The 24670-nt window shown below is 34.3% G+C and overlaps 3 protein-coding genes across 3 annotated transcripts; 1 reads left to right on the top strand and 2 right to left on the bottom strand.

The window, feature by feature from the left end:
- Positions 1-3010: 3010 nt before the first annotated feature.
- LOC132268678 (uncharacterized) lies at positions 3011-3932 on the top strand. Its single transcript, XM_059769483.1, has one exon. It carries the CDS (start codon positions 3151-3153, stop codon positions 3529-3531), a length of 381 nt encoding a protein of 126 aa, XP_059625466.1. The 5' UTR covers positions 3011-3150; the 3' UTR covers positions 3532-3932.
- Positions 3933-5576: 1644 nt separating this feature from the next.
- LOC132271963 (AT-hook motif nuclear-localized protein 1-like) lies at positions 5577-12894 on the bottom strand. The gene is made up of 5 exons (XM_059773475.1): positions 11954-12894; positions 9991-10058; positions 8363-8494; positions 6738-6899; positions 5577-6322 (listed from the first exon to the last, which is right to left on the bottom strand). Exons 1-5 carry the CDS (start codon positions 12300-12302, stop codon positions 6023-6025), a joined length of 1011 nt encoding a protein of 336 aa, XP_059629458.1. The 5' UTR covers positions 12303-12894; the 3' UTR covers positions 5577-6022.
- Positions 12895-15795: 2901 nt separating this feature from the next.
- On the bottom strand, positions 15796-24355 carry LOC132271962 (65-kDa microtubule-associated protein 3-like). The gene is made up of 13 exons (XM_059773474.1): positions 23636-24355; positions 20491-20578; positions 20135-20341; positions 19380-19631; positions 19062-19271; positions 18781-18936; positions 18492-18651; positions 18249-18400; positions 18046-18133; positions 17765-17838; positions 17561-17635; positions 17187-17460; positions 15796-16573 (listed from the first exon to the last, which is right to left on the bottom strand). The coding sequence occupies exons 2-13, from the start codon at positions 20560-20562 to the stop codon at positions 16206-16208; spliced, it is 2088 nt and encodes a 695-aa protein (XP_059629457.1). The 5' UTR covers positions 20563-20578; positions 23636-24355; the 3' UTR covers positions 15796-16205.
- Between the last annotated feature and the right edge of the window lie 315 nt (positions 24356-24670).

The following is a 24670-nucleotide window of genomic DNA, read 5'->3' as shown; positions in this document are numbered from 1 at the left end:
TTTGGACCCAATGTGAGCCCAGCAAGGGTTACTTGAATTTCTTGCAACACCTGTTGGATTGTCTTTTAAAATTACTGATTTGTCTGTTGAAAGTCCTGGAATTCAGCCCTTAAAAGAGCCTCTCTCTGTCGTTTATCGTCGTCAAAGAGGGTATCGTCACCACATTCATCTACCACCAAACCAGGAAAAGACAATGCTCTAATATCAACTGACGTAAGCAGGAACAACAAATTTGTTCAAGAGAAATAGTTTACTTTGAATCCACAAAGTAGGGTGTCTTGAATTCACAAAATAAGAGATAATTTAGAGAAATCTAATATATTATTGATAATTGAATGAATGATTCTAATATTTGCATTACATAAGGAAAGAAAACCCTAATCCATAAGGAAACTAACTGCAACATGTATCCTCATAACATAAGTAAACCTAAGCCCGAAAGGATACTAATACTCGAAAATAAGCCTAAAAATAAATTTTCTATAAAAATTCTGAGAAAATAGAGAGAAAAACCTAATCAAATAATACTACTAAATATAAAATATGAGCGCAATTTGATTTTGTTTAAACAACGAACAAAAATCCCAAAATATTCTACAAACTTCCCATTACGTCATAGCTTAGTGGTAAGTCTTACTCGTTAGGCCATTTACAGTTAAAAAAAACTCTCATGTCGAGTTAAAAACGGATACTTCGGGTTCAGCCCACTAAATCTATCACATGCTCATTTAGACCCTAGCAATCCAAATGGGCCATAAAGACTTCAGCAATCAGTTCTGCATTACGTCTCCTTTAATCTGAAGGCACAGTTTGACATAAGCATGCCAATCAACAATATGCAATGTATGAAAGCCTCCGTTTGACCACCAAAGGCTGTAATTTAGTGGTACTTTTTTATTTCCAAAATGAAAGACCGAGGGTTCAACTGTTCAAATCCTTAGAGGAATACTCTATGAGTTCATTGTAACATTGAATTCCTCATCAACATATCCACCTCACTACCACAATGAACAGTAATCTAGAAATCCACACTTTATGAGTTCCTTCTAATATTGAATTCCAAACAAGAAAAGCTTACTTTGGTCACTCTAGAATCCACACGCAAAATGCGATAGGTTATGGACGGAAATACAGGTTGATGTCCAACCTGTGGAAGTCCACGCGGAACAAGTGCAAGGTGTTGAAGAAGGTCATGACGATCAGGTTGAAGGCTAACAAGTGCAAGCTATTAAATGCAAGCTGTTCAGGCTGTTGCTGCTGGCCATGGTCTTCCAATAGACTTAAACCGCTCACCCTCCCCACCGGAGGAGTGAGATATGGAGTATGTGACTTAGTGTGTGTATCTTTATACACTATGTATTTAATACAATACATGTATATCTATATATGTATGAATGATATTAGTGGTGTGATAATTAATATTTAATCATTTTGCCAGTGTCCACAAGTTTAGTGAGGCATTCGAGAAGCAAGCTTGTTGAAAATGTGGACAATATATGAAATATATTAATATATAAGTCCAAAACATAAATAATAGTAATAATAATAAATAAATAAATAAATAAATAAAATTGGGGTCTTCTGGGTGTGACTGCAAGGCTCTAGCCGGCCAGAACGTGATATTATAGTATTGATTTTTTTTTTCCCTGAATTTTAGAGAATGAAAAAAATTTGTGTTAGGCCGAAGGATGAGGAGAGAGAATAAAATATGTTGAGAATGGAATTTATGTTAAACTGAATGATTTTGGATATTATTTTTGGTTAAAAGTATTATTGGAAAGTATATGTATTTTAATTAATAGTATAAATACAAATATAAAATTTGAACTTGCATTTTTATGCCTAGCAACCAGCCATTTATCATGGCCCAAAATAATGGTCCCTATTTTTTATTTTTTCATTACAAGGAATACGCACACCCACAATGGGTGCTTAAACCTTCAACCTTCTTTTTTGGTTGGCAAAAAAGTACCATTAAGCTACACAATAAGCTAATATTGCAATCACTATATGAAATTAAAAAATTTCCAATTTCAATTCCAATGGAGAATAAATTTTTTTTTTTCTTCCTCTTATATTTAAAATTCAAAATAGACGTGTTATTTTATCATTGTACCATACCTATAATGTGTATTATTATTTTGAATTTAATAAATTATTTACCTACATCTTGAGCTGGATTTTACCATTTCTTTAAGAATGGCAAATTGGTTTATCTGAGATCTCTTTAGTATGTCCTTCTAGTCCCTTCAGAATAAATATTTAATTATGTTACTACTACCAGTAGTTCTCTTTAATCAAATTATGTAATCATATACTATTTGAAAAAAATGTAACCATGTCATTTTTTATTCTGTTTAATCAAACAATTGACAAGCAAAAAAATCTTCATCCCAATCACTCATTATTTTTTGACATTTCTTCTGCCTCATGATTTTAGTAAAGAGTAAAAGAAACGTTTAAGAAAAAAGAACGAGGAAAGAGGAAAATGAAAAAAAAAAAAAAATCCTTATGTTACGTTTGTGGCATCAAATCGAAACTTTTGATTTAAGATTGGAGAAAATTTAGTACAAAATTTGAACTAAACTTTATCCAATTCCAAATTCAATTCACCGAATCTACTAAACTTCCTTTACGTGAATGATAGATTTGATTCATGCATAATTTTATTTTAAGACTTGAACACAGGCATACCCACTAGGGGAGCCTTGGACTCAGTCATGTACCAACTATCCCCCCTCAATGAGTTTCTAGATTCGTCCCTACGAGGAATTAGAAGCTCTACCAACTATAAGCTATCGAATAATGTCCATTGTTGTTGACAACTGAGGGCATAAGAAACTGAGAAATTACCATGTGGTCCAAGAGAGAGACTTGGATTAAACAATGAAGGAAGCCCCACATTTCACTTGAAATGGAAGCTTCCCAAATTATTAATGATAAGACAAAAGGCATATAATATATATGTCAACTCTGATTAGCTTTCACACCACCCTTCATTATATGGTGCTTGAATTGAGCAACCAATGCTTCCTAATTACTCCTTTCTTCATCACCAACAAGCCTTCAAAAAGACTCAAACACATCTCAACAAGTCTAAAAAAAATTTATGTTCATTGAAAAATTATTTCCTTTCCACTTTCCACAACCATGTTTGGTTCCACAATTGAGTTGATCACTCTGGCAGCTTCCAATTCTCTTGTCATCTTTTGTTTCTGCAATTTGATCATAGTCTTTGTACTTGTGGGTGTCTCAAAACCCACCTCACATTTTGATCAAGATAGTACTGCTATTCCTTCCTCAAAAGTTGCCAACGGAAGCAAGAATGGCACAAAAGGAGAAGAGAACAACGCGTTAACAAGCTCTCCTGAAGCGTCGTCGTATCATGTTAGCGAGGCAACAGTCGGTGAAAATGAGGTGAATGACGATAAAGAAGATGATGATGAGTTGAGAAGAAGAGTAGAAGAATTCATTCATAAAATCAATGAAAGCTGGAAGGTAGAGAAGTTGGGGACATCTCCTCTAGTTTGATAGCACAGTTTGACATAAACATGTCCGGGGTAAAGAGTTTGAGCACTGAAGACGGTAATTTAGTGGTATTTTTTCACCTTTCTAAATGAAAAATTGAAGGTTCAACCGTTCAAGTCCTTAGAGATCAACGTGTGTTATTTTCTTAGATAATATATATATATATATATATATATATATATATATATGCAATGTATGGATTTAAATCTTATTCCTGGTATTGTATTTGGTAAGAAATTTTGATTCAAGGATGATCTTAGAGTTGGTATTGTACACTGTTGTTTGAATTTGTTTCTCCCTACTTGTCTTTTTTGAAATTCCCCTTGAAACAAAGTCTTTTTCTTTTCTTTGTTTTTTTTCTTTTTATCACAACCACCAAGTCCCCTTCTTCTAAAGTAAAAAGTCAATACAAAATGACTGCGTGATCATCTTACTATTATATATATATATATATATATATATATATATATATATATTAGCGCAGATGCGCAAGAGGATATGACCATATCAAGTTTTTCTAAGCTTGGCAGAAAATATGCACTCTTTGATATATGCATATGTGGTTTAGATATATAAGAATAAATTCTGTTATCAAATAAATGAAAAACAAAAATTAGATAAAAGTATGTTTGATAAACAGTTTTTGAAAAATTATTTTTTGAATTAAAAAGGTTTACTCTACCTCCCAAATGGACAGTAAGAGCTCAAATCTTTAAATAAACAAAGTGAGTGTACCGTGTTATGAAAAATAAAATTGTGGGTCACTTTGAAAACACCATTTTAAAAGGTCCATGTTACCCGTTAGATAAAAAATAAAAATAAAAAAAAGGAAAATTATATGATAGTGAGGTACCAAAACATCGTATGAAACAGAAATAAAATTTTCAACCAGAGGCGGAGGACGGCTATGACCAAATCAGTGATGGATGAGTTAATTTAAATGATCCAATGGTTAATGTTATTTCAGAAATTTTTTTGGTTATAATTAGTGTGTATATAAATAAATAAAACTTGAAAGAAAGAAAAAAGGTCCAAAATTTAGTACAGCAACTGTAAATTTAGCTAGTAACAGGTAAAACTAATTTCTTTTTGGGTAAGTTTGGTTGCATAGAAGTAGTATGAAAAGAATAGAACAGAAAAAGATTTTAAAATTTTATGACTTTTGATAGGATGAAAAAAATATATATTTAGGAAAATAAGATTCTTGTAATTAGTTGATTTTCTCATACGTTTTCTCTATTTCGTAAAAGTTAGTATAATTTTATATTTTAAATTCCTATTATACCCCTCAAATATATGTTTATGTTACCTTGAACTGCCACCATCATAAATTCTCATTCACAACAAGTCACTTGAACACCTTCCAAAACACTCGAACAGGGTTAGACAACAAAATAGTCAAATTTTGTCATACTAGCACCTATTGTGATAAATTCAAAAATATGTATATATTCTCCAACAACACTTGTAACACCTTAGTAATATATATATTCTCCAACATGTTATAACACATTTGTACTTCTATTCTTATATTTTAAATTATAATGGTAATTTTAATAAGTACAATCACATTCTTTTTAATTTCATACTATTCAAACTAACAAAATATAATTTTCAAATAACTTTCTTGAAATTTTTTCCAATAAAAAATTCCTTTTTCGGATCCTTAGAGAGAAATAAAAAAAGTTGAATAGTAACATGGAATTCAAACTCCAAACCTCCAAGATGTGAGGTGAGAGACTGCCTTTGGGCTAAAAATTAAAAATAAAAATAAAATATTCAACTAAAAAATTGGGCTTAATTTATAATGACACAGCTAATCATAGCTAAACTGGAAAATTGTAATTTTCATTTTTACATGGAAAATGGGGTCAAGTGTTATTTTGAACTTTGAAGTAAATTCTAAAACCTAACAACAGTCCATAGAATGTTTACATAGCAAGAGCTTCAAAGGGAATAGAAAACACATCAAGTGATTAGAAGAACTTCATTCTCAAAAGCCAGTTGCCAGAATCCAGATAACGTCCATAGCAAGTAAAACATGCCAGAGGAAAAGCACATTTTGTGGGATTTTACATTTGCACAACACTGATGTGTGTGACTTCACTTAGTACCATTAAATTCACAACAGACAGATCATTCATTGATGATAAAATAAATAAATAAAACAAAAAAACACGGTCCACTTAATCTTAATCTTCCAAATACAGATAAACCAGGAACAAATGACAAACAAGGTGGTTTCTACAACAACAAATGGGACAATAACAGACAACACAAGATGATAACAGCCTATGGAGGGAAGTCCTAACCTAGTGCCTAAAGTACAGTTCTGGTTCTAGACCAGCATGATGTTAACCTCTACTATTTCCTGTGATAATAAATAGTTAACGAGTTTATATAAGGGGTCAGACGAGGGGGAGTGAGCCTAAAAGCTTCGAAGTTTGCTATAAAGATGGCCGGCATACAACCAGGATACACGGCGCAAGTGTGATCAGCAAGAAACCTTACAATTTGGTGGGTTGTGGTCGTTAGATTCCCCTCCGGACAAAGAGATGTTATTTTCAGTGGCCAAATTCTTTGAAGCTTGCACGGAGTTTACAGAAGCTATGTTCTCTCCCTGGAAGGAAGCAGAAGATGTGAGGTTCGGCTTTGGTCCGCCATAGGAACCCTCTATTACTTCTCTAGGGGTGAGATTACTCGGGGTAATAGTGAAAGCTGGTGCAGGCTCAAATTTCTGCTTCTTGGGCTTCTGCTCCTGATGATGGCCTGGTAGAAAGCTGCCAACCACAACCTAATACATACTCGAAAAGGTCAAAAAATTGTTGCAAGCCATGGCTGTCTGAACACAATTAGCAAATGCATGAATAAACCTTTTAAGTGAAAAAAAAAAAAAAAAAAAAAAAAAATTCATTTTTTTTTTTTTTTTCCCTTTTGGCCTGGCAGGAAACTCACACACCCACGTAACCTATGGGGACTTGAACCCTCGACCTTCTACTTTGGAAGGCAAGCAAGTACCACTGGGCTACAACCCTTGGTGTTATTTCAGAAAATTAATGTTTCAAAAATCTATAAAACATCACTTACGGTTAAAAATTAAAGAATTAGTCATCTTAATTAGCAACCAATTTCTAGCAATACAATCCCCCAGGACAAAGCCATTTTTTAATTTTATTTTTTACCATTCCATTTAATGAATATAATCTAACCTGAACAGGGCCAGCAGCAACCAGTAAACCAGCAAGTCCTCCCCCCACAACACGACCATCTGGTCCCGCCAAAGAGACACTCATCCCGCCAGATCTGCTTTTTGTTCCTCCAGAGTCAGTGGGCATAAATGATCCAGACAAGGACAGTATCTCAAAACGACCCTGCAAGAACAAGATTGTAGAAAACTTGATAGCCCCTTCAGGTGATAAAACCAGAAGATAGAGGGTAACATCAATAATATCAAGTCAGCCTATGTCGATGGTTGGAACTCAGCACAAGGAAAATGATGGATCAAGTGTAACGGTTAACTCAGAGGTTAAGAGAGTGCCTCTGTACAATAAAATATATATTCGCCAGATCACTTAGTTCTATATAATTGACCAAAATATGAAATAAAAACAGACACACAAGAAGAAAAACATAAATATACATAAACTGATGCTGGGGAGGAATGGAGATTTGGTGCATTCACAAGGAATTCTGATAAACTACTGGAGTCGAATAGAGATAAATGTATCCAACACAGTGACTTCACCACCTCAGAAAACTTAAAACATAGAGTCCACACATGGAAGTATTTCTTCATAATTTTATGAAGAAATGACGAATATACTAAAGATACGAAAGTCAAGGGAATAATCTAGAAATAAAACAAAATAAATGGCACATTAAGAATGCTAAACTAAAAAACCAGCATGCAGTTGTATCCTTCTGTCAGCAAAGCACCCAAACTTGTAAACAGTGACATCACCCACTTTTCTTCTCTACCTTCTGATTTAGCACGTAATTAATTTAAGTCAATCACCTTTCCAATGATCAAATTTCCAATTTTTCATGCCTTGAATTACAATTTCATAAATAGGTCATCAAATATTAGATCGTCAATGAAAAGATACCCAAAGTAGTAAGGAGAAAGTACACACAGGCTCCACAGAAAAAAGTGTGTGTTTTTTTTCCCTTAATTCTTTTTTATGACTCTTCATGACCTCTTAGAAAGAAGCATCCCTCATAGACAGAAGAAAAAAATGAACAGAAAAACAATACTCGGAAGCATTCTTAAAACTCCACACCTTAGATGTACAACAAAGTGCATGCCAGTAATGCAACGGTTTTACTTTAAAAAGCATAACCACTGAAAAAATGAAGAAAATCCAGCACTATCAAATACTCCCTCTGTCCCAAAAAAAGTGTCATATTTTCCTTTTTGGTCTGTCCCAAAATAATTGTCCACTTTCCTTTTTCAAACAATATATTTAACATCTTTCCATATATGTTCTTTGAGTTCAAAATTTTAAACTTAAATTTCAAAACTTAAAAGGGCAAGTTAGTAACTTTCCAGGGAGACAATGCATGTCCCACATGTCCCCTTAAAAATTACTACTCCCCAAAAGCAACACTTAAATTGGGACGGAGGGAGTACCTTTGTTAGATGAAAGAGAATTAATAGAATAAATAAAAGTACACCAAGAAAACATAAAACTGCGCTGTCATACAGCGCATATTTGCCTTCCTTTAGAAATTGCATGCAAGCCAAATAATTAAAGGGCAATTAAAATAGAGATTAAAAAAAAAAAGGTTCAAACCTCATAGGTTAAAGTACCGCTAAAAAAAAAAAGGTTCAAACCTCATAGGTTAAAGTACCGCCAGAAGAATTAGGCTGGCGAAGTGTAACATTTGAAATTGCACCATTTGCGGCAAGAATGCAAATAGCTCTCGACCCTTGTTGAGAAAATGATATGATCTTCATTGTAACATCCTAAAAACAACCAAAAAGGCTGAAACACTCAGAGACTAATAGCTGTACATTGTTAAGATGAGGATCGATAATCATTCTTAAGAAACCATTAAAAATGTAATGCATGTGCAGTCATCTTTTCTAGTTGTTATTCTTCTTGCTACTGCATTTGTAAATTTAATTCTATAATTTACTCAACATGCTCACAGCAACACAAGTGCCAACAGCTAACGTTGATCTTAGGTGCAGGATATGCCAATTCTCCATAATCTTGGCTATGGTGACAACCATATTTGTATGGGCAGTCTATAGCGAAGAGTATGAATTAAACACTAAGTAGTCTTTTGTAAGCTACTGACAAATTACTGGCATTAATATAACAATAATATGTATGTTCGTTGCATAAAATTATCAACCAATAAAGAAATATTAACTTTACATTGTCATTTTCACAATAAAATGCAACCCCAAATATGCAAAAACATAACTGCATTTTTTTCAGATCCTGAACTTTTTGAGTGTACAAATTAGTTTAAAGACGTAAGGCCTAAGGGTATGCTAGTGATATGAAAAACCAACATGATAGTCAGTCATAGCCTCATAGGTGCTAAGAATATTGTAGAAATTATTACTAAATAGTAGTTGTTCTACATATCTTGGTTAATAAATAAGACTACTGTTTTCCCATTCCATACAACTTATACATCTAAATCAAAAGGCATTACAATGCATTTGAAATTCAAAATCAATAAAAAAAAGAAATAAGTATGTATTTTATCTAAAACATTGTAAGTTTACTTTTTTATTATCTTTTATGCAAAGCACTGAGGCGGTAACCATCTTGTTAATAAAAAATTTGGCCATATCCCAATCAAGCAACTCCGCACATACAATTTCAAAAACTTTACAAATCGTAGGTGGTTTTGGTCGATTGGGCTGTCCCAGACTCCCAGAATATTTAGTTACAAGCTTGTCACCACATTGTTTTTAACGGTGAGCTATACACAATAAGATCACTAGTATCGTTTACCTCAGTGGCATCAAACATAAGACTTCTGAAATTGTTAATCCATTTCCCATGTAAACATTCTTTTATCAGTACTGCTGCATATGACTTCATCTTATACACAGTGATGTAGTTACAAAAAAGGATAACTGAACAATTGTCAACTTATGGAAAGGCAAACAACAGCTCACTCATGTCAAAATTTTCATCTCTCGCACAAGAAACTAAGATTTTATTTAATGCAAGACTCATTAAGTCTCTCTTCTATTTTATATTTTTTAAAATGAATATTTGCCTTGAACATGTTAGTAATTGTTGCAATTTTCCTTGTTTAAGTGATCTCCTTTATTAAAATCAAACTCTCATCTACTTGAAACAAATATCAACCATAAATAAGGTCAAGAAAAGAAACCAGTTGATAAGAACAGAGTTCAGAATTACAATATGACAGAACAGGAAAAAAAAAAAGAAAAATGAAAAATGAAAAGAGTTTCTTGAGTGACAGAAATACCTCGCCAGCATTAACAGTGATCACATGGGGCGTGAAATTTGCACCAACAGAGTATGCAACCCGATCGCCTACAAAATGAAAATTTTAAATAACTCAGGTGTTCAAATGAAACTTTCCAATTTCCATCGAAATTGTGTAATTACCTATGTTACATGGACTCGGGTACGGGTGTCGGACACAGGTATGTATACATGCGTCTGACGTGTCAAATCTCCAAACAGAAGGACACACGGACACGGCTAAATATTCATTTTATTAATTATTTTATTTTATTTTCTAGAGTAAGGTAATGTTTTTATCTAATATAATGTTCAATATAGGCATTTAACTCATTTTAAAGTAATAATATAATGTAATTAAATGATATGATATGCTATTTAAGTACATGTCCAACCAAAAGTATCGGACACATATCCCATACCCATGTCCAAGGGACACGTGTCCGACACGGTACTTCACTACTTTTGAAGATTCCATATAACAGAGGTAATTACAAAAAGGAATAACAATAATTATCTCAGAACTAGAAAAGGAAACCACATATCTTACTAGAGAAGGCAGTAAATAAATCAAGCAAGTTCACAATCACAGCAAGATTTATTTAATTTAGCCAATGTGTCTACAACCATGAAGGAGACAAGAATTCAGTATCTTGTCACATTACTTCTCTCTCCTCACCTCCCACAGAAAGAGCAATTCAGAAGTTGGCATTTTGGTGCCTGCAGAATAAAAGCGCCAAAGAGCTGATAATCTCTGCATTAGGTTTTTGAAGTAAGTTCATTTGATGAGTTCTATTTCTGATTTGAGCTTTGTCATTAAGGCAAATATCATAAGCTCCTTTCCCTTCCAGATATTTTCATAATAGTTCCTGAATACAAAACAATAAAGGTCCTACAAGACTCAAAAGTTTCATTCTCTGTCACTTTCAGATGATAATTCCAACATGACATGATCTTCTACTCATTAAGAAATTCAATTCATCTCTTCCATCACATCATAAAATTTAATAACCAACTGCATCAAATGAACTTCACGCGTTGTTGAAACATATCAACATTCTTTACTTTAAGCGTTGCCGAAAATTGACTATTGAACCAGGAATACCTTTTTGGTTTGACTTTTGATTGGAGAATCATACAAGAACCTTCATGACTTCAGAAGAATTTTTTTTTTTTTTTGGAAAAAAAAAGGGGGTGGGGGGCTGATATCTACCGTTGCATTCTAGGTCTTCTTTAAGTACAATGAAATAGTGAATTTCGATGAAGTAAGATTTATCTTGCAACTGCATACCAATTCTATTCGACATTATTTATCAAAAAAAAAAAATCTATTCAATATTGAGTCGATTCTATCCTTTCCCAAGGTAAGGGAATATTCCACTGTACTGTGTGTCATCACCAGATCCACACATGTTATATCAGTTTCCTCCTTATCATTACTCACTCATTTTCTTTATTCTTACTTTGCCTCTTCTCTCTTATGCAATCACTGGGTGAAGACAGATTTCTGTCCGGTAAAATCAACATAAACAAGCTGGCAATTTTTAACAGTTTTTACACTTTGTTTTCTTATAGCATCTTGCTCGTTCTCCTCCACAAAAGATGAGTAGCTTCAGATTCAAGATAAGGATTCCCTCAACCTACACCAGCATCATGAATCTGCTTCTATCTCATAACTACCATTAACTCCAGATCTGGAGGGTATATGAGAAAAAAAGGGTCCCACTCTCACATCAAATTTAACTCTTAGGCTCCATTCCAAGACTTGAACCAAAAGGCAAAACCAGATCAGCAGATCTAGCTTCACATAAAGATTTTCAACCATCAATAATTTGTATGAGAATCTCAGACAACTATGAATCTAATTTTAGTAACAGATTCATGACCCTAGATATAACAGTAAACCAAAAGATAAACATTAACTAAAATACAAATGGATGATATAATAGGAATTGTATCATTACCTGGTCTCTCGAAGTCCAATTTGTGCTTCTTCTTGAATGAGTCAACTGACCGTCCTCTGCCATGATTCCAAGCCGAAAAGTCTCCGGTCAGCGGAATCGAAGCTGAAATCGGCATCGGGGACAAAGCCATGGTGGGTTTCCCATCTGGTCCATACTTCCTTGGCCTACCCCTCTTCTTCTTCACCTCCGTGCCCGGAACCGGCACGGCCACGCTAACTGGCGTTGCAGCCACCGCGGATCCGCCAAATTGGCCGGTGGTTTCACTTCTGGCAACCACCCGGTAGCTCTCTGCAGCTTCCTCCCCCTTCATAGTGACCCCAGAATTGTTCATTTCTTCTTTTCCCTCCATTCATAAACCCAAAGCAGAAAAAAAAAAACCAAACCCTTAAACCCTAAATCCAGAAAATCACTATCAACACTACAGACCTAAAACCTGCTGATGAAAAAAAAAAAAAAAATTTAACCTTTTTGAAAGTGAAAAACCCAGAATTTCCAAAGAACAGTTGTATAGTACAAATTTCAAGGAAAATGAAATCTTCGTAAAGAGCACAAACACAAGATCAAAACCCTAGAAAGATTACAGAATACCCACTACAAATTTAACGAACCCAAAACCCTAGACCCTTCCTTGAATCTTCAAAGAACAAATTTTGACTGTAAAAACTTCTACAGTTAAATATACACTGTAACAATATTCTACGGCTGAGTCTCTGCCATTGCAGACCAAGCACAGAGCTTCAATGGTTACACTTGATTTTTCAAAAATTCAGAAAAAAATAAATGCTAATTTTTGTTTGGTTTTTCAGAAATTGTTCAAGGTTACGAAATTAGGGTTTTGGGGGAAAAGAAGGACAGAAGGAAAATAAAGTAGAAAAAGAAAAATAAATAAAAAACTGAAAACAGAATTAAAAAATTGGGAATTAAATAAATAATTAATATTTTAAATTACAAAATTCAAAGTATAGATTTTGGTTAAGGAAATGGTTTCAAGTCCGTCTTGGAAATTTAATAAAAGGGAATTAATAAATGGCAAAGCTTAATAAATTCGATTATAATAATAGGGAAATTTATGAAAAGAAAATTCCTTTTTATTTTTAAATTGCAAATTCTTTATTAAAAGCTGTAAAGGTAACGTTAGAGCCATGCCAATTTTCCAACCTCTGACCTGTTCTTTGTCTTTTCAGGTAAATTAGTGTTTGACCACATTTGACCCTGCCATTTTCCGGAAATTACTGTTTGTGCCACAGTAAAGTTTGAAAAAATTAATAATGTGCTATTTATATTCCCAAGCATTTATTGAACTCTAATTAAACATTGCATCATATATCAAGTTCAAAATTCTGCTCTGCTTGACCTAGTCAATTAGATAAGCAACCAAAACTGAACTCTTAGAAGAACGAACGAACACAAAGGAAATAATGGTGTTCTTATTTTCAAAAACGTTGATAGAAGAAAAAAATTAAATGGTGTTCTTATTATATTTATTTTATAAGGTTGGAGTCAAATATCATAACAAATTTTTTTTTTTTTTAATTGTTGAGGGTTAAGCCACACAATCCTTCTCAACATGTGTTACTCTTACGTTCTGAGCACGCTCTCGCTCTCACGCTCTGCGCGTGTTCTCGCTCAAATTCTCCCCACTTATAACTTAATTGTATCGCTCTTACGCTCCTGCTCTCGAATTCGCTTTTTTTTCTTTTCTCGATTTATGTGTCTTAACTTGAGGGTAATTTTAGAATTACAAAAGTATTACTTAACCCAATGCTTTTTCTCTATAAATCTTTTCTTTTCTCGCCATTTAAGACAACGTAAACAAACCTCACACTATCCCTTCTTTGTTTTTTCTGTTTTTTTTTATCTTTTCAAATCCTTGGTTTTCTATTTTTTCCATATCCTTTTCTTTTCTTTTCTTTTTTCTTCTTTTCAAATCCTTCGTTTCCTTTTTTATCCATTTCCCTCCAAATCATTTAACCCAAAATGGAGCCTAATACTTAACAAGAACGTGTTTTGAAAATCAATTTTAACCACTTTTGTTTCATTATGAAGCAAGTTTAAAACAAAACTCAACTCACATGTAGAGTGGTGTGGTCCTATTCAAATAGTGATCAAGTTATAAAGATAGAAATATATGCTGGTGCAACTTAGGCCCATTACAACAGGACTTTGACACATTCAATATTGGGTTGCTTTTATTTCTTCTTTTCTTTGTCTTATTACTCTTCTTTTTTTCTCCTTTTTTACATCCAAACTCTAGCCGTTTAATTAAGTCGTCTCAAACAAACAAAATAATAATAATAATTTTAGAAAAAATAAAAAAGGATAAATTGCATTGACATTCCATAAAGTTTCGATCAATGTCACTCAGATACGAGTCAATAACTTTTTTAACAATGACACTTCATGTGGTTTCAAATATCATATTTGCCTATAATTATTTAATTCAATTAAATTACAAAATATAAGCCCAGACTACCCTCATCATTAAGCATCTTTCTCTTCTATAATCTTTAACCTTTTTTTTTTTTTTTTGGTTCATTTTAGTACCTAGCCGTCGACACTCCCTCTCTCTCTTCCCGATCTTGGACATGTTACTTTTTTTTCTGTTATGGTGGGTCTGAGCTGGCCATAGCTATTTTTAATTTTTTTTTTTCCTCTAGTGGTGGTTGTTGTGATGTTGTTTGGGTGTGGTTGCGGTAGTTATAGTGGTGTCTAGGTTATCAAGATGTTTCAAAATTTGTATTTTTATTTTTTCTATTATGGTGGTGGTGGTTCTGGTACAATTTGGATGTATTGGTGGTGTAATCTTGCTTGTCGTCTTAGTGTGGTGGTGGTGGTGATGTCTTGGTATGATGGTAGTTCTGGTGGCGTTTGGGAGGTACAAGTATGGATTGTTCATGGCTGTTTTATAATTTTTTTTTTTTTTTTTTTTTTTTTTTACTGTGGTCTTTGAGTGTGGTGGTGTGCATATGGCTAGCTATTTATATGTTGCGGTGGTGGTTATAGTAATATATTATTATATAAAAACTAAGTACATCTATATGCATGAAAGATAAGAGGAGGTTAATACAAATTGGGATATCAGTGCAATTTACCCAATAAAAAATCAATCCATTTATCTTTCTAGGACAAAAATCTTGATCTATTTTGCCCCTCAAATGGAGTCAACCCATTTATCTTTCTAGGACAAAAGTCTTGATCTATTTTGCCCCTCAAATGGATTCATATCCCTGGAAATTATTAAGTTGGTGGGGATGAAGAGAAACCAAACTTGTAAAGAAACACCGAAGGAGAAGCATCTGCACCAATAAAAAACAATAAAACAATAAATAAATAAAAGGGTCTGTGCCTACACAGTAGGGTCTACGCCTACACATTGCAATTAGTACACAGAAACTATCCAAAGAATATTTGGACCCAAAATTACATCCTCCAATAATTTACCAGCCACATAGTGTTTGTCGCCAAAATTAGAATTTAGAGACCCATTGACTACAATAAGAACTTGTTGGTTGTTTGAACAAACTGCTACAGATTACGTGGACTAATAACAAGTCAAGAAATATAAAAGAATTCAATATGCAAAGATTACAAGTTTTAACTCTCAAACTTAGATCTTGTTCTTTTCTGTTTTTTTACGACTTTCAATGTCTTTCTATCTTTTATTTCAAACCCTAAACGCTTTTACATTTCAGATTATAAGATAATATTAAATAAGGTTCACAACTCGCAAATAAAAAAGGGTCAAAATTTTCACTGAAACATAAACGGGTCGTGCCAAATTCAGGCCACAACATCACGCAAATCAACCACTAGGGTCTTAATAGTACCTGCAACAGAATGACTTCCCACATAATCCATCAAAACTTAAAAGACAAACTCATATTTATGAATGTAAGAACAATTTCAAAATCCCAGTATGCATTTGGTGTTGAAGACTATATTATTTACACATTAGAGAAGCCATTTAAGGAAGAAAAATGATAAGACTTTCGACGTTAATTGTCGACTCTTCCTCCAAATACAACGTGGTTGGATCCCATTGAAACTCTTAAAAAAAATTCCGTAAACATCTCTTTCTCTTCGACTCATTCCCAACCACGTTATATTCGGAGGAGTAGTCGGCAATTGAAATCGAAAGATCTATCACTTCTCTTTAAGGAATTGACTTAATCACGAATCCTGTAAATGAAAGAAAAAAAAAATGCATTAACAACAAACTTGAGATTAAAGATCACCCAACCTCCCTAGTAAATCAAACTTGTATTCCTTTCTTTAAACGTGTGCTAGGAAGCACGAAACCAGCTCTCTTTTCCTCAAACGAGTATTCAATATCTTCCTCTTGAGGAGGAGCTGGGGTCATGGCCGTCTGCATTGAAACTGACACTGTTGAAGGTGTAGAGGGTAAAGAAATCGGAATTGTTCTAGGAGTCATGTTCTCTTCCTCTTCGGCAGAAATTGTCTTGGAAGGAGTAGTGAATTTAATGCTTGGAAGTGGTTTCTGTGACATCCCATTGTGTTTTCTATTCAGATCTTCCAACAAGTTTGTCGCGTCTGTCTCCGATTCTGTGGAAGGGATGGGCGAGAAAGGCCTCCTTGTTGACTCTACTTCATTGGCACTTACTGCATGAAAAAAAGTGAATATCAAACCCTCTTCTACCTAAATGAACCAGTGAAACAAAGAACCAATATCAGCCGGGAGAACCCAACATCTGTTGTAGCTGACCAAATGCATAAAACGCAACTATTTTAGTGATATTTGTACATTTTCTCGTGAAACAAAAACACGATAATTAAGACATAAGAATAGCAATACCCAAGCCTCTCCCTGCCTACATAAAACACTGAATAGAAATGAAAACACTCGACAATAGGCATAGTTGTTTTTAGAAATGCCCAACTCAGCATTGAAGTGCATCAAATTTAAATATTAAGACTGTTTCTGTAATGTTCCTAAAATACAATTTCTATTCAAAATGAGCTACTAAAACACAATTTTGAAGAAACATAAATCTATTTTCTTTAAAAAGTTGTTTTGTGGTAAATTCATGCGAGTAATAAGCTTAAATAGTGTTTTAATGAGATGGTCTCATCTCCAACCAAATGAGAGAAACAAATTCACCTAGTTCTTATGAGGCAGTAACTAATCAAAAGGAGCATCCCAACTTCTCCGCAACATGAACAACATATATACGTAGAATTGTATAGACATATACATTTGTTTAATAAAACTTACTGTCTGACGAGGTTTCAAATCCATCATCCTGTTGGTGATTTAACTGGTAGTTTTGGAACAAACGATCATTCTTCTTGGCTAGACGCGGCGTTCTTGGAGTACCTTTGGGAGTTCGTGGCATTGGTACTCCAAGGGAATGATTTTTGTTGCTTGTTTCAACACTCGACAATTTAGAACCTTTTTTCCCACTCTGGTGCTTCAAAGGACTAGTTGGTTTTGACCCAAAGAGTATCTCCTGTTCTGCTATTAACTGTCCTTGAAGTTTCTTCTGGTCCTGAAATAGATCAATTAATTTTGCACTTCATAACTGACGATATTTGGATATGAAAGCGCCCATACAAGTTCAATTGATTGAGTAAACTGGAGGTCCATACCCTTCTCCACTTTCTTTCTTGCTCTTTCTGTTGACGTAAATTAGAATACTCTTCAAGCATAGAAAGAAGACGAATCTGGACAACGGAAGATAACAAGACACAGTTCAGATACAGTTTATTAACAAAGTAACTAAGGGCACATAATAAAATGGACCAACTTAGTACAAACTCAAAAATTAACACAGATAATAGGGAAAATCTTACGCCATCATAAGTGAATTCAGTGCCTCTCTCTTTCTCCCATGCTGTCGTTTTTGAAGTCAATGCCTCGACCATTCCTATCCCAACATGATACAAATAAAAAAAATTAATTAAATTAATATCACAATGTCACTGAAAGCAGCAAGTTTATAGTTTGATTACTAAATTCTGACAAATACATCTGTCTATAGACCCCTAAGGATCACAACTTGCAACTACGATGTTTATATCTTGAACTGAGACCACCAAATAATGGCTTCCAACCCACATGATATAACCTATACCTGGAAGTTTATTAACCAAAGCACGAGCTTTCTCGGCACGCTTCAAAATAAGATGAGCACCTCTTCCAGCATTGTATCGGTTTTCATCCTGAATAACCATTACAGATAGCAGTTAAGCAAGGGGATGCACACACAACTAAACTAAGAATTAACCAAAGCAAAAAAAAAAAAAAAAAAAAAAAAAAGGAAAAGAAAATATCAACCCTGTTATACTCCTCAAGCCAATTCTCCTCTTCGGATGCAGCCAACCATTTCTCAACTTTTTCAAGAATTTCTTTCCTGCTAAAGGCTTCCTCCTTAACTTTGGCAATTTGAAGCTCGATTTGTTCAAGGACACAGGCAGGATCTACAGTTCCTGAATTAAAAAAATAATAATAATTACAGATGAAATTAATGATGTCGTACAGATTTTATTCTATGTCTTCTCTTGTATATAAGCTCTATACCAGATTCAATAGCTTCAATAGCAATTTCGATTGCACCATCCGATTCCGGAATCATACGTGTCTTCCTAAAAATCTCTTCTAGCTCTGACCTCTTCTTCAAAACAAGCTCTTTCATTTTGCTTGCTTTCAACTCTTCCAGCCGAGACACCTCTGCCTCAACCTGCATGATAAATTTTTTTTCTCTTTTAATTCCAAAAACATATCTTTCTGCTCCTAGCAGAAATAAATATTGTGAGAAGTAGGCAGACAGCAATCAAAACAACCTATTTAAAAAGACATCATAACTCACATAATTGATGAAATCCAAAGAAAGCATGTCAGGCTCTGTTATCTCATGTTCTGAGGCAGCTATATTACAGGTAACATTCTGAAACATCTGTTGCTCTTCAACCGGTGTGTCCATCAAATTCCATAGTTCCAACATGGAAGTTGCAAGATCTTGGAGCTGCCATAGTTTGAAAGGTTAATAAGGTCCACGGTAAAAAAAAAACTAAATTAAATTAATTATATATAAAGAAGAAAAGAATAAGATGTTAAAGTAACTGGAAACTAATTTTAACAATTATTTACCCGCTGCATCCTCTGTACTTTAACATCTCGCAATCTTTGTATTGTAGTTGCCAACTGATCAATCATATCATTACTTATGTTCTTCGATCCTTCAGAATCACCTAAACTGGGATGAACCTCATTGATAGTTTGCTTGAAATCCATACCAAGCACCAAGCACAGTGAGTTCAAAGTATTATGGTGGTTCAAAACCTGTTTCAGGCGATCACTCTGAATGTAGAGAAACATTTAGAAAAGCAAGTCAGAGAAGAATCTTAAAGAGAAGAAAGAGCGTTTGGAGTAGATGATATTGACTCCGGTCAAAAATAAAATGATCACCTTTTCTTTGTGAAGTGCCTGCAGCTCTCTGTGCAATTCTTCTAGCTTTCTTAAAGACAAGTCAGTTTCATCCACAATTGTATTGGAAGGAGTATATTCAGAAGGCCGATGTAGCTCATCCGATATCTTCTGTATTTGCTCTAGAACTTCAAGGAATTGATTCCTTCTTTCACATTTCCTCTTCCGCATCTCCTCTAGTTGTGAAAGAATTGTTCTGATCTCTTTCTTCAGGCTTCCAGGATTTTGATCAGACTGAAGAAGAGAAAGAAAAAAAGCATGAACTACAAAACCAGTTTCATACTTCCTAGGTCAGAGATTGGGTCAAGATCATGGTTTGAACCTAGTTAATTATTTTCTAATTCTGTAACTCATTACTTTATGGTTAGTTTAAAACTCAGCTATTTATCAATTTATTCACTTACTCATATTGTCTTTGTCTGGTACAGGTGGTTAGCTTTTATTACAATAGGCCATGGCAGCAACTAGCATCGTATTATATTGGTTTCACACCTCATACTCACACCGAGTATTATATTGGTTCAACTCTAACAAATAATGACTGCGAAGTAATGCCATGATCTAACTTTTTTTTTCCCACAATTACAATACCAATTCCCATGCATACTGTATCATAGATTTTGACAATTTTTAAAAACTGTAGTCGACTTCAACAAGAAATTTGAACATGTTGCCCAAATACTGTAAAATCAAATCCACTTTCAACCAGAAATTATATTACTTCCAACCAACCTGACCTGCCTAATTTGTACAGGTCGCTCCCCCATTGCAGAACAAATGGCAGTGAGTTCTGCTTCAGAATCAGCAATTTCCTGTCTGAGCTGAGCTCTACATCGGTTCACCTGATCTACCTTTCTTCTGTATACTTCTAGACACTCTTGTTCGATCTCAAGCAGCATTTTGTCCCTTTCTGCATCAGTCTCCCCAACTTCATCCCATATTATCTGATTTTACCAAAAAATCAGGATAATGAAGTTGCTGTCAATGTAAGGGTAGAGTGAAGACATTCAACAAAATGTTTGGACATGGAAAATATCAAAGGAACAAGAAACAAATCACTAACAAATAACAAATAGAAGGATCGTGGAAAAACCTGGAGTTCGTATAGAAGAGAATTACACATTGTTTCCACTTGCAAAAGTGGATCCTTCCGAAGATTAGACATTTTGAAACAATTGCACCTGCCAAGAACAAATGTCTGTGTCAGACATCCTAAACTATATGCAGCAAATAGATAGTATAACACTGGATTGAAGGTAGAGTACAATCAAAACCTTAGAATATTAATATGTTCAATTTTTTACTAACAGATATTCTTTAAAAAATCATACCACAAAAATGACCCATTTGATTTCACAAAGGTTTTTAGAACGAGAGAATTGATTGTCATTTTGGGGAGTTGACATAAAAATGAGAAGTAATGATCCTAGTGTTTTTCACAAACCACTGAATTGGTGAGCCCAATCATGGTCCGAAATTTTGTCATCCATCAGATGCACTATAGTGGAACCCCTCACCAATTCAGTGAGAGAATCATTTTCCTTCCATAAAATAGTAGCCGTATTTATTTTCTGATGGAACTGTCTAGCTACATATGTTACATTCTATATAAATTTTACATAGCTATATCAAGATCAATTAGTAATTGTTTTTTTATGTTCTGGGAATTTCAATTCCTCTTTTACTTAGTTCTGCAGATGACAATTATGCCTGTTAACAGATAAACATTTCCAAACCTTATTTCAAGCTTCCATAACATAAGAAAAATACTTCATCATTAAAAGCTATGCCAATGAGGGGTATAGATAGTTTACATTTTACGCATAAATTTATAATTGTGAACACCCCATTTACATGAAGTTGTTGTATCTCTCTCTCTCTCTCACTAAAACCCTCCATATTAGGTGTTATAAGGGGGCCTTGTCCCACATCGGATCCGGATTGGGAAATGAAATGGGTATATATGGGTTGGGTGTTAGCACCACCTAATAGCTTAAGCTTTTGGGTGCGACCACGAAGCACCAGGCCCATTACAGTTGATATTAGATTCAAACCTAGTCTTGATTCGGTGTGAGGCCAAGCGACCGCTCGGGTGGTGTTCGGGTCAACAACTAGGTAGGCAAGGTGGCCTGACTACAATGAGGGCGTTGAGAGTTCGAGTGGGGGAAAAATGTTACAAGGGAGCCTTGTCCCACATCGGATCTAGATGGGAAGTGAAATGGGATATATGGGTTGGGTGTTAACACCACCTAATAGCTTAAGCTTTTGGGTTGGACCACGAAGCACCCGACCCGATACATTAGGTCACTAGGTACCCAATCATAGGCTTTCTCCAAATCAATAAAAACCATATTGAGATCTCTCTTCTTCTCTACATATCTTTCCATTAGTCTCCTCAAGAAGTAAATAGCCTCCATCGTTCACCTACCCGACATGAATCTAAGTTCATTCTCCGGCACTTCCGTCTTTTATCTTAGGCGTTGTTCAATTACTCTCTCCCAAAGTTTCTTAGTGTGATACATTAATTTACTAAGTCTTTATACGTCCCCTTGATTTTTATATATAGGTACTGGAATACTTTGGCGCCACTCATCGAACATTCTCTTAGTTGTTATTATCTTAATAAACAATTATGTTAACCAAGACAAGCCAACTTCTCCTAGACACTTCTACAGATAGGAATGCCATCAAGTCCTAAAGCCCTCCCCAATTTCATCTTCCTTTAGGTATTCCTAACCTCCCACTCCTCGACCCTACAAAAAAATACGTTATCTCTAACATATCCTTCTAAGCTTAAACTTCCTATATGGTTTTCATTTAGCAATTTCTCAAAATTTTCATCTTTCCTTAATATCATCTTTTTTTACTAAAATACATGAATCTTCACTCGTAGCATATTTAGTATGGCTAAAATCTCTAGTTTTCCTCTCCCTTAGCTTAGCAAGTTTATATATATTCTTCTCCCCATCTTTTGTGCCTAGTGTAGAATAGAAATTGTCCTATGCTCTACGTTTGGCCTCACTTACTACTTTCTTAACTTCTTTATTTACTTTTTTATATTTGTCAAAGGTTTCACTATTTTTAGTTTTTCGCCAAAATTTATAGCATTCCAGATTTGTTTTTACTACTTTTGGACTAGTTCATTACACCACCAAGTTTCTTTAAATAATTGTCCCATTCCTTTTTATCTTCTTTTGCTACTCTTTTAACAGATGTAGTCATCTTATTACACATTAAGTTCATTTCATCTTCTACATTCCATGTTGCTTCTTTTAGCATCCTCCTTTTAATAATTCCACTTTCTCCCCTCTTAAATTCCACCACCTAGTCCTTGGTTTATGGTTTCTTTCTCCTTTCAGGTTTTCCTTTTATACATAAATCTAAAACAAGAAGCCTATGCTGTGATGTTAGACTCTCTCTAGGAGTATAACCTTACAATCTTTGTTTGTTAATATATCTACCTTTCTAGTTAAAAAGTAATCAATTTAACTCCGCCTGTGTTCTTTACATAGCCGGTCCCAAGCCCAGATAAAGGAGGAGTGTTGCGTTAGGTAGCTTGACAGCCGGCGTAAAACTTTGTCATGAGTAATATTAACATGAATTAACAAAGCACTTTTACCAAATGAAATTTGGGTTAATTTCCCTTTCACGTACCTCAATCGAACACACCACTTGTACTACACTAAATTTGGGCTAATTTCATTTTCGTACACCTCAATCTAGCTTTACCAAAACAAAACCCTACATACCTAAATCGACACACCATTAGTACAAAATTAAATTTGGGATAATTCCACTTTTGCATACCTCAATCTAGCTTTGCCAAAACAAAATCCTAGAAACACCTTTAATTAAATTCGGACTGGAGATTAAGTTATTGGAATACAACAAATACATCTCAATTAATCAAAACATGGAGTATTAACCAAATGTATAAAGGGCTGGGAAAAAAAAAAACACAGAAAGGAATTGTTTGATTGCTGTGAAAAATGCAGATTTCTTTGAAGTCCAACATTTTCCCTCATTTGGTTTTAAAAAAAAAAAAACGAAAAAAACAAAAACAAAAAAAAATCACCCGTAATTACGAAATTGGTTTGATTATTTCTAGAGATTCAAACAGTGGAAATTTTTAAAAAGACTTCAATTAGTCATTTTCTTCTATTTTCCTTTTCTCGGCAATCAAAAACACATCATTAGGAATAAATGAATTGAACCAATCAGAAACCAGGAAAACAAACCTGAGAAAGCGATGTCGCAACTGCGTCCAGGAAAGAGTAAATTATCACAATAATTCAATGTGACAATGCAACGAGAGAGATGTTGAGAGGTCACAAGGTTTGAATTAGATGAGAACGAAGAATAGACAATCAGAGGAGAGACAAGTGGCCGTTTACGAATTCGACCGTTGACAGACAAAAGTGCGGGTTAGGGTTTTGATCAATGAAGATTTGAATTGAGAGAGAGAGGAGAAGCCGACAAAATCAGGGGATGTGAAAAGGGTAAAATTACAGAGAAATCGGTGGAGGTTTTTGTAAAATTAGAGAGATTTAATGTATGGTTTCAAAAATTACACAAACCTTCACCGAAAATATATTTGGTAAAAATTACTGTAAGAGTCGATATGGTGAGAGACATAAAATGAGTACGCTATGTGACCAAAAAAAAATGTTTAAATTTCAACCTTATCATTTTACAGGCATTTTTATTAGAGTTAATTGCTGGAAAACTTCATGTACCATACTAAATTTGTATGTAAAACCTCAATAGTACAGTAATATTTTCAAAGATAACTTCTTTGAAAAAGAAAAAAGAAAAAAGAAAAAAGAAAAAAAAAAAAAAATGGACATGACTATCAAATGACTATTTATAACCCTTCCTCCTGTACTGTCATTTTGTTTCTACCAAAAACAAACTTGGAGCATGTGTGATTTATTTTGGGATATTGGGTATATCGGGTGTACGGTGCACCAGCTCATTCGAGTCGTATGTGTATAATATGTACTTACGTATTCATAATACAAACGATTCGGATTAGCCTGATGCATGGTACGCCGGACGCACTCAATACTTTCTCGAGTCAAGGACGTTTATATGGAGCTCGCCACAGACCATGTTAACCATTAAATTCCTCGGGTAGTGGTGTAGCCAACCAATGGACCCAATGTTTCATAAATCCCTATCTTTGTCATCTCTCAAATCCCTCTTTAATAAAAAAAATACTTTCTTGTTTCAAAATAAGTGTCTGCATTTTTATTTTTATTTGATTCAAAATA

Source organism: Cornus florida, unplaced genomic scaffold (assembly GCF_030987335.1).
Source record: "Cornus florida cultivar Cherokee Brave unplaced genomic scaffold, ASM3098733v1 CherokeeBrave_3.0.0_Hap2_Chr08, whole genome shotgun sequence".
Classification (NCBI taxonomy): Eukaryota; Viridiplantae; Streptophyta; class Magnoliopsida; order Cornales; family Cornaceae; genus Cornus; species Cornus florida.
The sequence above is the reverse complement of the archived record's forward strand: the minus strand, read 5'-3'. Positions and strand labels throughout refer to the sequence as shown.